This window comes from Etheostoma cragini, chromosome 3 (assembly GCF_013103735.1).
Source record: "Etheostoma cragini isolate CJK2018 chromosome 3, CSU_Ecrag_1.0, whole genome shotgun sequence".
Lineage (NCBI taxonomy): Eukaryota > Metazoa > Chordata > Actinopteri > Perciformes > Percidae > Etheostoma > Etheostoma cragini.
The window spans coordinates 10,994,507-11,009,566 of record NC_048409.1 but is presented as its reverse complement, the minus strand read 5'-3'; the positions used below and the strand labels follow the sequence as shown (position 1 = coordinate 11,009,566).

General features: G+C 43.9%; 1 protein-coding gene across 3 annotated transcripts in view; it reads right to left on the bottom strand.

Annotated features, from left to right (window-relative positions):
- The window catches only part of schip1 (schwannomin interacting protein 1), a 209,214-nt gene that overhangs the window by 29,990 nt on the left and 164,164 nt on the right, over nt 1-15,060 (bottom strand). Inside the window, exons 1-2 of one of the 3 annotated variants that reach the window (XM_034866921.1) lie at nt 10,614-11,157; nt 7,122-7,877 (exon numbers count right to left, since the gene is read on the bottom strand). In XM_034866921.1, the coding sequence (XP_034722812.1) occupies nt 7,122-7,877; nt 10,614-10,622 (765 nt within the window). In that variant the 5' untranslated portion in view covers nt 10,623-11,157. Of the gene's footprint in view, nt 1-7,121; nt 7,878-9,566; nt 9,939-10,613; nt 11,158-15,060 lie in introns of those variants that run through there. The other 2 variants (XM_034866920.1, XM_034866919.1) reach the window with 2 other exon arrangements.

Genomic DNA, 15,060 nt, shown 5'->3' with positions numbered 1-15,060 from the left:
ACACACACACACACACACACACACACACACACACACACACACACACACACTATAATTAGGGGCAGAGAAGACTAGTGTTTCATGTTTCAGCTCCACCCCAGGCAATGTGTGTGTGTGTGTGACTCAACCCTTTATTCCTCCCAAAAAGAGAGCGGTGATGGATAGGAGTTTAAAATCCTTCACCGCTTGGAAAACATAAAGCCTTTCTTCTCTCTTACTCAATTTCTCTCAGTCTCTTTTTGTTGCCATCTTGCAATAAACCTTCTGCCCCGTTTGTACTTATAAAGCCAGCCTGTGTGTGAATGTGTGTATTCAGCTCCAGTCCGTAGTGACTGTGCAGTATGAGGACAGACACGAAGCTTTAACATTAGAGGCCGTCCCCTAACTGCTACATAAATCCCCATTTCCTCCACAGCACGCTCTGCCACTCACAGCCTGCGCCCCTCTTTGTAGTTTTCATAGGGTGGAGAGGGGGAACGAGGCGGAGGGGAGAAAATGGTCTCCTGCTGAATTTTGGCTGTGTGAGAACATTATGCAATAATGCTTCCTGACAGCTTGAGGAAGAGGACAATTAGCTGGGGACAAGAGTGCGGATGGTATAGTAAACGACAGGGGACGTCTGGAAGAAGGAAAGAAAATAAGAAGGTGGACATTTGTAACTGCAAAATGAGTTTGAGACTTGGTATGAGCCTAAGCTGACTTTTGTTCCAGATAGGATATATAACGGGCTGACTAATGGGTTGACTCTCAGAGCTTGGCAAACAATGGTTTGAATGAATCAGAGTAAGGGCGTGTTTGTGTGAGTTCCTCTGTATCAATCAAGATGATCAACCAGACAAACAGTGGAGGAATGTGTAGCTGTGGGCTACATCTTCCCACCCAAAACACTGTTATCTCCAATCAAAGAAGCACCTCTATCTGATGTGCCCTCAATTCAGTTGAGATGCCTTAGTGACATGATTTTGAATCATTACACACAACAGAGTAGGTAAAATACTCAGTAACTTCTACCTCAAGTGAATAAATAGGAAGCTTATCTGATCTTTGGTAGTTCATCTACACCTATAGCGTCATTATTACTCATCAATTCAAAGAGGTTTGTATGTTTTTGTTTTTGCTGCGTTTGCAGATGAGGAGAGATTGTAAGGCAGCTGATTAAACTGTACTTTGACACCAGATAAGAGCTCTTTAGACAGCACCACTTCTACTTTTTTCTTAGGTGTTTCTGTTTCCCTTGGTTACAGTTTGTATGAAGAACGTGCTGACAACACCCACCAGCTAGCAAGTTGACGTGAGCATGTGCAGGTGCGTACATGCATGATATAGCATACTGACTTCATTTTCAAACCGCTGTTGAAGGCCGTGGCATCAATGCTGGGCTCCTCATTGACACTACTATATCTCTTTGCTAGCAACAAGAAGACAGTTGGCCATTGGGCTCATTTAGCTTAATAACGTTGAGTCTACAACATTGAGATCGCCAACTTGCTTCTTCCATTTCTTTCTTCTTCCACAAGCAAAGAACCATTAGGCTGACAAGGCCAGTAAAAAACAAAGCTTTACAATGCCAGCTGCACCTTCTTATCTGACTTGTTCTCTATTTTGTATTCCAAGTGTATATAACAAGACCCTCAAAACAGTTTTCCCTTGATGGTCTTTAAGAAGTGTCTTAGGATGTGACAGCCTCCTTGTTTGCTCCAATCAGATGCACATGCAGATTGGATGTGCGTGCAGTCGCCACTCAGTTGTAATCTTTGTGGTGTGCAACTTTTAACAGAGCTCCTGAGGTGACACGAGGCATCCAGAGGCAACGCAAAGATCTTGATCAGTTGGCCCTTTGCTTGCTCTTTGAGCTTGACTTGGTGGGTCACAAACTTTCTCTGCATCTTAAGGTAAGGGAACATTCAAAACAGGTGTATGGCAGCACAAAGCTTTGCTTATTTAAAGCAGGATTCAAATACACCTGCACTGCATATTTGATGATGTTCTTTCATTTCCAGAAAGAAAAGAAAATAGAGGACTACCAAGTAGGGCACATCTGGCCAGAGCTCTGCCAGCATGAACCTGCTCTTTGTTAAAGGGTCACACAGAAAATGACTGTGTTTCTGAGAGAATGTCATAAGCATGGACAGACATGCAGCTGGCTTTACTTTATGTTTCAATCTAAACATATTTAACTTCTCTGTTACATACTAACTCAAAAGACAACATGTCACAGCAGAGGAATGTAGTGCCCAGAGCTACAATTACATTAGTAAAAGAATTTACAAAACAATGTATCTAACTTTGTATCTAACCTAGTTTGACTACAGCCTTTTGTTTACAACGTTGAAAATTACATGTTTTGCTTTACCTGAGTAAAGAGCCCGACTTGCTGTGAGGAATCCAAGGTTAAGCTGAGAAGAAAAATACTCCACTGATAAAAAAAGGAAAAGGAATAAAAACATCTACAAACACTGGCAGACTGTCAGGACACCATGAGAAGAAAACTATATCCTTTGAATCAGTGAGGTTAGTGTGTGCATGTGTATGTGACTAACAAGAGACAGAAAGCTGCCCAACTCTAAAGCAGAGGTGTTGCAGTGAGTGTGTAAGGACTGTGTGTGCATGTGTGTCTGTGTGTGTCTGTGTGTCTGTGTGTGGTTTGCAGAGGGTTGGGCGTGTTTCGGCTGGTACCGGCACATACTCACACACGAGGAACAGTGGTTAAGCCAAAGGGGCTGAACAGACACCGGAGCCTCAAAAGGCGCTATCTACATCCACCTGGCTGCAGCCCTGCCCCCCCGTCTGAAGCCTCCTCCCACGAAGTTCCTTCCCAAGTATACGTTGACTGTCTTCTCCTCCAACTTCCCTCCCTTTTTGGCTCACTACAATCTTCATTCAAACCATACCTCTGACCCCATAAACCCTTTCTTAACTTGCTCTTATTCCACAGGTTCTTCAGACTTGCATGCTTTGCTTCCCCATAGAGGACCTAACTCCAATGTGAGTACTCCTAGTTTGTGCTTACTTACTGTATATCCACCATAACTGCACTGAGGACTTCTCAAACCCTACAATTTCCTCCTTCTCCTACCTTCGCCCTTCCTCTCCCTCTACGTGGCACAGTTTAAGTACTCTGTAAAGGTTGTAGTTAGGTTGTTAGTGGAGGGGCGTTCAACTGTTGAACTTGAACATAATCAAAGAGCACAGAGTGGAGAGAGACACAGAGAAACCTCTCTCTGCTATTGCTCTATTCTTGAACCTCTCCCTGCTTGTTTTTCTCATGGTTGTATTTTCTACAACCCTTCAATGCTGCTCTGTGGCAGAGCACTCCAATTCTACAATTCGGTCTGGCTCTTGGCCTTTTTATAAGGTGTGCTTTCCTATAAAGTAGATGTTAATCGACCTGTTACTTCCTCTGATAACTGGAAGAACAGACAAATCATTACATCTGTCCTAACAGCACATAGATTATACATTTATAAGTTTTGTACCTTAACCTGTAACACCTCAAACTGCAAATAGGAAACTATGCATTCACATGTGCAGTGAATGCTCTGGCATGATTCACAGATATAGGCCTATATATGTGTGTGTGTGTGTGAGTGAGCAAGTTCTTCTCTACATTTTTAGAGTAGGAGTGGTGCTGCAGGTCTTAGCACAGGCCCTATCTCTCTAACCACGGTTAATTGTGTGAGGAAGTTTGGGTGTGGGAGATTTAAAAAGAAGTAGCCTGTAGGCATGGATTTACAGTAATTCAACACAGGTCAATTTCGGAGTATAAATCATCTCTACAAGTGGACTGACCCCTTCTCTGCCTTTTTCACCTCAAGACTGGCTCGGAAGAATAATATTATTGTTTGCCTTTAAGGGGCGCGGAGCTAAATGGAGGGTTAGGGGTAGTGTTACCCTGAGTGTACTTGAGGTCCCTGTGGGCCCTCCCTGCCACGCGACGCCAGAGTTCATTAAAAACAAATTACGAACAGGTCAGCATGCCCCTCCCCCTCATGAATCCTCCGGACCCTACACCCACCGCCTGCAGGCAGACGCTGAGATGACAGCAGACAGAAACCACACCCTAAATAAACACACCTGCATCAATTTGTCTGGTTCATGATGCAAAAAAAGAAGGAGAAGTGAACGTTTTTATGGAATAGACTAGCTCCCTTATATTACAAAAATGCCTACAGCAAAAAGAAACATGCCATTGCATGGTGAAAAACCAATGCCACTCTCTTAATGCAGTTGTGTGTTTAAAATGTTGAATCTAAAGGAATAGGTGGCATGCTTGGCAAGAAAGTGAATACGCTCATTTTCCAAAATGTCAAACTTGCTTTAAATGTAGCTAAAAACTTAAATCTCCCCACAGGGATTATACAAGTTGATCTTGTCTCTTAAAAGAACTTTTCAAAAACCTGCAGACTCTCCTGTACAATGATTCAACCCTGAGTTCAACAAGACGGTGCATACGGGACTGTTTCCATTGAGATTTGAAGAAGACAGGTATGCAGGAAGAGTCTGTCTGGTTTACAGCTCATTTGATCTGACCCATATTTTCCCATCTTCTTATATATACAAATAAGTGTGGTGTACTGCATCTGCCTGGTCTCCAGGCACTTTGCGACCGATTATTAGCTTTGAGCTTGACTGTGTCCCGTCTTTCTAAAAGCACAGATGCTTTTGAAGCTCTACTGAAGCATGAATATCTCTGTCCCTCTGGACCCCAGTACCATCTCAGACAGACAGACCCCTCCATACACCCACACACGCATCATCTAGCTGGTTGGTCCCGCCTGGGTGGATGTCTAAATATTTAACAACATTTTAAAAGCACCAGCCCCCCTTTTCCTCCAGGGTGTCTGATAAGTCCAGCAAATGAAGAAACTTGGATGGCCCCCGACAGAGAAAAACACCGGGGGGAAGTCTTGTGGGACTGTCTCAGTTGCTAAATTGACCCTTGGCTGCTTTTGATGGTCTTATAAGCAAGTTGAGAGTCACTACGAGCATAGTCCTCGGGTGAACTACGCAGTTTTTTTTAGCTTAATTTACCTTAACTGAACAGCTTCGTAGTCATTGGAATGGTTATATGACTTTTTTCAGGTTGAATGAAAGTGCCTATGAGCGGAAAAACAGCCTTGTAATTTTGGGCCGGCGGTCTCAGCGTCTCGAAGGATTGCGTGATTTCAGGTCTCACCATGTAACTAATGCTTGACGGCACTGCACACATACAGGAACCAGCTAGCTATAAGAACAAAGTAGCCATGGAGTTTTTTCACACTGTCGTCATTTCTGAGCCGGCAAAAAAGAAACAGAAAGCTAGGAAAGCATTGTTAGGGGAACGGAGAAAGAGGAAACGGCAGACTGAGGAGTCAGACACAAGTAAACATCGGAGCCGCCAAATATCTATTCTGAAGCTGTAGGGGGGGCTCTATAGAGAAACCTGCGAGCAAAAGGCAAAGAAATTGCCAAAACTACATAGCGCCTCCTTAAGGAGGCTCACAGATAGGACTTAACAAACTAAAAGGTCAAACTGCATGTCAGGAGTTTAGTGGACTGATATAAACCATATGATGGGCATTCCTCTGAAGTGGAGCAGAACTTAAACAATTTCAAGAGTGGGATTGTCCAGGACATGATCTTTTGGTACTCATCAATTGTGGTACATCTCATCTAATCCAAGCTCAGGTGGGATTACACAGCTAATTCAAATTTCTTATCTACTTAGGGCCATCTAAATCTGAGGCCCGTTATTTTTTTGAGGATTTTCTTTTCCTTGTAATCGGAAAGACAGTTGGAAGCTGTGGCACTTTATCAGTATCAGGACCGTGCTATCTCTATCAACCACACCAGGCCTGGTCTACAGTATGTCATGTACACACATGTGAGACAGCAACTGTGGTAAAGACCATCTGTTTGAATGTGTGTGTGCACAAGATTATGGCTGCATGTGGAGACAGGGGCTCACTTTCAAGAGATTTTCTTCCAGCCAGGTCAATAATATCACAGCCCACTGGCTACAGGGAGAGAGAGGGGCAGAGCCGACTCTCCCTAGATTAAAGCAAGCCAAGAGGTGACCTTCTCGTTTAAAATGGACAGCAGGTAATGAACATTGACACAAACACATAAGCCATGTGACCCTGAACTGCCTGGTTCCAAAGATACCATCTTCCTGTCCTTTCCTCCCTCTTTCCTTCCTTTCATCCCCCACTTATCACGCTGCATTCCTGGCGTGCCTCAGGGAGACAGAGGGGGCCTCCAGGACAGACAAACAAAGACACACAACACACACAACACACTTACAATGGCACTGGCTGCAGCCATTGTCTGTGTGCACTGAGAAAAAAAGGTCTTGGTGCTTGCATACCAAAAGAAAACCCCAATCCCCCTTTCCCAAACACAAATGTGTCCTTGCTTAGTTTTATTCACTGACACAAGAACTGCATGTCTCTGCGCTGAAAATGTGGCTGCTGTAAACTATTTTCTCCTGCTCCTCCCTAAACATTTTAAAAAGCTACACCCTTTAGGACCCGACCCACAGATCAACAAGAAATCGTAGATCTCTGAAACTGAAGAGCAGAAGACTGATTCAAACTGAGTGATGTCATGAGACTGCAAGTGAATCATAAAAGCGTTAAGCGCTGGAGCTGCTGGTGTGGCATTAAAGGCCTGCAGCAGCTCTCTGCTCAATGCAAGACTGACCTCTTCTGGTAGAAACATTACATAGCCACAACAAAGGACAACCAGATTTAGGTATTTTTAAACTAGGCTAAACAGATACAAGACTGTAAGGTCAGCAATAGATTGATTGCTGTAGTCATTATCTGTCCAAAGTTATTAAATAATGACAGTTATGTGTTTGCACTGTTGGACAAAGGTTCTCTGAATCAGTGTATGTAACCCATGACTTCCATGATCAGGTTTAAAGCTTGGCCACATAGCTTAGTGCTACATTAGCCGACTAATCCCTCTTCCTTACTCCAGCTAACCAGACCTAATGTTTCCAAGGTCCATCTGTCACAAATAACTGCTGCATAACAGATAACTACCAGAGCATGGGAAACCAACGTGGGAGATAACCCTCGACACAAATAAGTAGAAAAACCCACAGAGAACGACAAGTAAAGTCCTTATACACTTACAGAGGTGTAGTTGGTCTTGCCCATGTTGTGGTTTTGGTTGAGGTTCTGGTTCTCCTGCTCTCTGCACTGCAGTCCAGCCAGGTGTCTCTCCAGGGCTGCCCAGTCCATGGTGGGCAGAGGCTCCTCCTCTACACCCTGCTCCTCTTTGTGTCCCCCCATCCATCCCCCAGTCCCTCCACTGCCTCCTACACCACCACCACCAGTGCTGCGGTTCCCCCTGCCGTGAGTGGAACTGCGGTGGCGGGGCTTGGGAGTCCCTGTGCCCTCCTGTGGTGTATCGGGGGAGTGGCTCCTGGGCAAAATCAGATTGCCGTTCTGTTTCAGTTCCTCTGGAACGGCTGCAATTGAGGTGGCAGTGTGTCCTCTGGGGGCCGGGAGGGGCGGGACGGTCTTCACATCCTGGAATTCTTCAGCGAGACTGCGACTGTTCACTGTCTTCCTGTAGCCTTCGCCAAGGCTGTCGACCCCCACAACGCCTCCTCCGCCTTCCTCCTGAACAGGAGGCTGTGGAGAAGTGTAGTCCTCTCCATACTCGCTCTCCCACTCCTCTATCACCTTCTTCTTATACTCTTGGTAGTCCTCGTCCTCCTCATAGTCCTCTAAGGTGACCAGGTCAAGAGAGGGGGAGGATTTGTAGTCGTCCAACGTGGCCAGATCAAGAGAAGGGGAGCAAGGTGTAACCTTGTTGGAGTTGGACTCTGAGCTGGAGCGACTGGACGCATCACTCCCCAGGTCCATGCCATCCTCCCGGTAATCCTGCAACAACAAAGGAACAGAGACAATGGGTGAACTGTGGAACATGTAAAGTATGTGCAAATAAGAGTTTGAAATAGAGATAAAGAAAAAAGAGGGAATAGGAAAGAGGAAAAGGAAAAGAGAATTTAGGGAAGTGTGTAGACTTAGATAAGTCAGACCACTGTTGTGGTTTGAGACTGGCGACCACAAAGCACTTCCTGTCCCGCAGAAACTTCCTTACTAGGATTTTCTAGTCACTCACTGTTTCTCTCAGAATTAACTGTACTGCTCCAAAGATTCCCATTCCTAATGCACTATACTAACTGAGCATGCATTCATCTGGTGAAGGTGTACGTTTGTGTGTGGGATTGTGCAACACATGATACACACAGTGAAGGCGGAGTCCTTGTGACAGAATAATATCCCACCACCCACTGCTGCATCTGCACAGCACCACGGGAACAAAACACGGGTGTTTTGGGGGCGGGGAGGGTGAGTGACACTGACATGTCAATACACCAAGCTTAATGACACGGACAGATGAGAACAGAGTTGTTGTCCAACCTTGACCGTGTTGCTCCCATGGAGCCCCCATTCAACGTCTGACTGATTAGTTCACAGCTAATGAAAATGTCAGCGTATTTTACATCGCTCCACAATCCTCCACCTGACCTGAGCCTTTTCTTGCGGTGTTATCCGTCTTTTTCTCCACAGGAGCACATTATCATAGTGCATCAGCCTACCTTTTAAACGTTAATGAAAAGCAAGGGGCAGCAACATTTCTCCCAGAGCAAAGAGAAAGATTCCTAAGTGATCACCATTAGGAGTTGCTCGGAAGAAGAATTGAATCATAAAGATTGATAATTACTAGTTTATACCATGAGGACTTACAGTTTTACACAAGACTCAAGAGGGAAAAACGGTATTATCCTCCTTCTAATAAGCTTTCTTGAGTTATGGCTACTGGACCACACCTGTGCACACTGGCTGTTGACGTCAAAGCACAATGCAGAAAATATCTATGTTGGTCATTACAAAATGACTCAGCATCTTGGAGACTAGATACACAAATTGCTGATGCGGTGTAGAGATGTAAGCCACTATGAGGAGCTTGCATTTCTCCATTAAATTCTAAGGGGTTACAGAGAATAGAAATAAGGCTGATGCAGGGTTAAAGATGGCACTAGCTGCACAAAAGCCTTTTTTTGCCATGCCATTAGGTAGTGTGAAGTCTCGTCAGTCCAGCAGGGAGTTTCCTACAGGTAGTTTACACTCTATGCTATTCTTTTTAAACTTACTAACATAGGGAGAGTCACATTTCAGTATTATTTCACTCACTCATGGATAAGACCAGTATATGTATGATTACTGCTTTTCTTGTTACCCCTCAGTCTAGACAGTAATTACTTGCCATATCCCAGATTCAGTTCCTAGGGACCATTTGTAACAATCTGCGGGCTCTTGAAAGAAAACACTCCAGGAGCCCCTGACTGCATCTGAATTGGGAGGACTTGGAGCACATAACATTGCCAATCTACTTATCGCTTAATGCTCTGATATCATTTAGACCTGGTATTTTACAGCAAAATGACCCAGGTCACGATTATGTGAATTAGTAAAATGTAATGTTTAGGCTTAAACATAGAGCATGGATCGTACATTGTTGTCAAATGTAGCCTATCAGTAGCCAACATCGGAGAACATCCTTACCAAGATGCTCATCAAACGCGCTGTGTCACCACACGGTCACCACCAGTGCCTGTGGTGTGTGAACCTGCCTGTCATCTTGACTTAACTGCTAGAAAACCCCGGATTAAGGAACCGGGTGGAGTTTTCCTCTCAAATCAGGAAGACCGCTAAATAGAAGCAGAGTATCCGAGCTGCGATCGCCTTTCAAATCTCGGTCACCGATCCTTTTCTTGGTGTTATATCCCGGTTTGTGAATCCTCCCGACAGCGCTTGGTTTCCAGATATTATCGCGTCAAAACATATTGGTCACATGAGCTCGGTCGAAAGAATGCAATTATTTAAAGTGTGCGTGTAATAGAGAGAGAGGGAGAGAGAGAGAGAGAGAGAGAGAGACGGCAAGCTAAAGCTGATCCGCTGTGGGATTAACCAAAGCGCAGGCAGACCATACCAGGCTGGATTTGGCCACGAAATACATGCAAATTGACAGCTGCACCGATCCCCACCCCGCAGCCGGGCGGGTGTCTGGGGTGCGTTTAATTTATGTCAAAGACTACCCTCACAACTATGCCCGTCGATCTCTAGGTGACTTGCATTGGGGTGTCATCGCACACGCCCAGTCTTTGCGTGCGTCGAGTGTAGCCTACTCCAAGTGTGGCATTTCTGCACGCATTTCCCAGTGGCATGTTTACATCTGGCAACATATGATTTATTTTAAGAGGGGGCATTTGATTAAAAAGTAAGACACAGTCAGGCGATACGCATTTGGATAACACGCGTGCGTTTTAATTTCTCATTCATTGGCTACTCATATGATGTAATGTTGCCAAAAAGTCCCAGGAGGAACACGCATATCCCCCCCGGCAACAGCGGTGACAGAAACGCCCAATATCCCACTGTCAATCGGAAGATGACACTACAGCTGAGACCGGGCTGACCCCCTCTCCATACACCATGTTAACGGACAAAATGAGAGTCACCGTGTGTATTAGTCAACCCTAACCCGATGGGAAACGAGCTAAAAGTAGCCTGGATGCAACAACAGTGCCATCGAAAGGAGCCGATACTCACTGTCATCATCTTTGTAGCTTCCCCGTCGCGTCTCAAGACATGGTAAAGTGTAACTCCCGGCTGTTAGACAATACGGCGATGGGGCTGACTTGTTTCACAGCAGCTTTATTTTAAGGGCGGGTGGTGCTGGTGGAGCTGGCTTCGCTGGAGAAATTACAGAGAGCCGGTGGACAAGTCAGTACAGTCATCGCTCTGAGTGTGTAGTCTGTCCACAGATGAAACAACCGGAGTCTTGAGTCCTGCCAGACTGGACAATATAACGTAGCCTATATGTCTTAAAATCCCAGCAGGTCAACTCGGCTTCCTTCCTCTCCTCCCCGGCACACACAGCGATGCCCAACCAACAGTCCAGCCTGCACGCGCGCTCCCACGTCAGCTGGAAAATAAATAGGCTCCGCGTAAAGTGACTCCCCTTATGTTGTGGGCATGTTTCAGAGCTTTCACACAACCAGGCAGCCTTTATCAGTTAGTTATTACGCAAAACAAGCGTGCTGCTGCTCCACGGCTGGTACAGGGTTAGTGTTTGTGGAGGCTCTCTCTCTATAAGCCGGCTCTCTGTCGCAGCCAGCAGCTCTGAGGAGAAAGTGACGACGACAGAACCCACTGACCTTGCACATAACAGAGAGAGAGAGAGAGAGAGAGAGAGAGAGAGAGAGAGAGAGAGAGAGAGAGAGAGAGAGAGCGAGAGAGAGAGAGCAAACGATCTAGACAGGGGCGGATCTAGCAAGGGTGCCCCCCACTCTAGAGCCTTGCCCCCCCTAGCTGCCCCCCCCCCCCTAACTTTTGTGATCCAAAAACTGTACTTGCAAAAACAAACCACTGTTCTGTCCTAAAGCTTCTCAAATACTTAGTTGCGTCCCTGCATGAAACGTACAGAGCAGCATTCGCTCAGTCTGGCTCACACCCAGTTGCCTGCTGGAGCCACTGAGCTGCCCCCCCCACCCAAGCCTTTTGAAGGTAAAGTTTCCCCAGGTGAAGTTTAAACACACGTTTACCTTAAAGTTACATTTGTAATGCATGGAATGATTCGGCATCAGCAAAGAAAAGCGCATTGATTACATTAGTCAAAAGTCCAATCGCTCCCTTGTGATTTGTAAGAGAACTCTGCCCTTTGCCCTTTGACTCGTTTTGATTGGAGTAAAGACAAGAACAGCTTAATATAAAATATAAAATCTTGTTTGTATCCAGTTTACTGATGGTCGCCGTTTCTCCGACGTTACGTCACAATGCAATGCTAGTCGGGAGATCGATTATTTTTATTTGATTAGCTAAGCAGGCCTATAAAACGTACTTACTCTCACATATCACAGCAATAAGGATGCACAAAGTAGCCTAACCCAGGTTACAGCTGGGGAAATAACAAAAACTGTTGGATTACGTAGGCCTAATCTAAACATATAACTTTTATGTGCATGTGATAAATCTTGTCTGATTTTATATTTGTTGTAGGCTACTTATTGGCTACTGGGCCCTCCAGTGTAGCGTAACACAAGAATAACAAGAGCTTTCTACATATTGACGTCTGCAGGCCAGAGCAGCTGAAGAAATTAGCCGGAGCCTAAAGATGAAAAGAAAGGCTAAAGGTGGGGATATTGCCAGCTTTGTTGCTAAGAAAATTCAAAGAAGTACACACGAGGAAGAGAATGAGGGAAATGAAAGAGAAGGCAGTCAACTGGAAAGACAAGGAGGGTCAGAGCAGGAGAAGACCACAGAAGTAAAGAGGAAGAGGAAATAAGTGAAGGAGACGAGGAAATAGGTGAATGTGAGGAGGAAAAGAAGAATCTGTAAGAGAGGAAGAGGAGAGAGGAAGAGGAGAGAAGAGATTCCGAGAGAGGGACGGAGGCAGGGAGTGATCAGGAAGAGGAAGATGACAGAGAGGAAGAGGGTAGACCTGCAGTTCCCCCTGGACCACATGGAATGTTTTTATTTGTCTTCTGTATAAATTGCTGTACAGTAGGACAATATGTAATGCCACCTACATGCAATGGCTATGTCCATGCACTGTAAAACTGCATTAGATAATTATATTTGCCACTCTATTCTTTCTTTCAGCAGTGTTGAGAAACAGATGCAAACGCACTAGATTTCGGGACGTTTCTGAAGCTTTCGCTGCGAAGCACAGCAGCGGTCGCCTTAAACGCTCCTAGAAAAGACGCGTGATCGCGGGTCATTTGTGGACTTTAATCATAGGTTTTTTATTATAATAAGTACTTGAGTATTGTCTGCTGTTTTATACTCTTAGTCCACTGCATCACGGACACAGTTATTGTAACTTTTATTTTATATTTTTGTTTAGCTTGTTATACTTTTACTTTTTAACCCTTGTGTTGTCCTCCAGGGTAAAAAACAGACAAAAATCTGACACTTTTGTCACTTTTTCAGTCTTGTTTTAGTTTTCAATAACACCACTTTACTACCACTAGTTTTACAGTGCTTTTTGGAATTCATGGTCAATAACTCTCATTTGATAAATAACAACTATTTGAGTTAAAATATCTGAAATTATGAATTATTTTGACTAATAGCTAAGATCAGAGGAACGTACAGATGAGTTTCATCAGGAATGAAAGTTATCAATTGTATTTGCACAAAGCGTAGTTTGGAATCTAATCCAATTTTTGTGGTTATTTGGTTAAAAAGAAACCCATATTTCAGATATAGACATTTTTTAAAAGGGGTCAAAGCTGACCCGAGGACAACAGGAGGGTTAAAAGATGCATAATTTAGTTTGGGCATTATTCCTGCTGTGAATTAAAAATGCTTGTAGTGTGTAAGTGCATGATTAAACAATAACTACCGTAGTTTTAAAGAATTTGTGTGTTTGTTTTGTTAAAGCCATTCACATATAGCGATTCCCATGTACCGTCTACCCATGCCACCCTGCCAAGACCACTTGGCCCTCCTTTGCCACCCCATGTCACATTTTCTAGATCCCCTACTGTTTCCAGGTGTATTATTGAACATACATCTGGAATTCTGAATTCAGAATATGTCCAGACCTGCTTTTTTATCACATGGATCCCTGTTGTTACATATCCACTAATTGACCTCACATATTTAAAGCAAAGACTATAATTTTCATTCTATACCGAGTTTAGTGCCACACACGTACAATCTAATGCAAACTCTTTGTGAAAGTTATACTATTTAGTTTGCACTCATTACTGTAGGTATAGCCACAGAAACAGAAAACAGGTTCCAAACAACTCAAAAGTTAAGTACAATCTAGACACAATCTAATGTTCAAAATACGACTTTTTTTTTGAACAAAAATATAATGTTCTTTAATTAAAATCAGCACAAAGGGCAAGTTGATGACCAAACGCATCCCAAATATCAGACACTGCTTGCTGGAGACTTCAATATTAGATTAACAGCTGTATGAATGTGGTGGACTAGTTAAAGGTGCATATGCTCACCAGACAATTAACTTATCATATCTAATCATTCATTTGCCAACAGGAGGCCAGCATTGTTGAGGACAATCTCGCACACATGTACGCAGCTTTCTTTCTTTGAAGTTTGCATTTCCCTTTAGCGTCAAAGCCATGAAAACAACTTTGACGTTTTATCCTTCCCCTAAGTGAGTTGTTCCACCAAACAATGAACATATGAAGATGTCCATGACATCTCACATCAAAGCTCTCTGACATATGTCTTCATCACACCTGGAAGAAGATGTTCTACTGTACTTTTGATTGAAGAGGTGGTCAAAGAAAGGTCACCGCACAACCCTCCAGGCACCACCTGTTTTCTTTTTCTCCAGTCTACTGAGAAGCAGAGGTGTGGTGTCTATCAAACTGTCATTCACTGAGGGCAGAAGCATGTGGAAATCAGCCAGGTCTAGAAGACCCCAACAGTGCATGAGCAAAAGGTTAACTTCAACACTACCCGCATTCTGCCTTTCTGGCAGATACTTCCTCAAGTTTTCTGATTAAGCTTGGTAGAATGTCAGACGTCTCTAATTCAACACAGTGCACCAACTCTACAATTTACAGCCTTTGAAAATGACCATTATCAATTCTTCTCCACACTTTGGAAAAAAAACTAACATCATAAGCTTCACAAAGAATTGGTCCAAAGTAGGTTGGCAGAAAATTCAACACTTAATATTTTGTTGTTCCATTGATTGTTACAGCTCAGCTAATTCTCAAGCAGAAATGACAAGAGAAGTTTTGGTTCCAGATGCTCAAATGCGAGGATTTGCTGTCTTAATTGATCATGAAAATTGTGAAAATGTTGACAATGAATCTATTAATCGGTCAATGAAAAGAAATAGACAGCAGATGTTTTGCTAATATTGTAAATACGTACATGCCAATTGTATTTAAACTACTCTTGCTGAATGAAAACACTGTAGTAGACATATGTGTTAAACACACACACACACACACACACACACACACACACACACACACACACACACACACACACACACACACACACA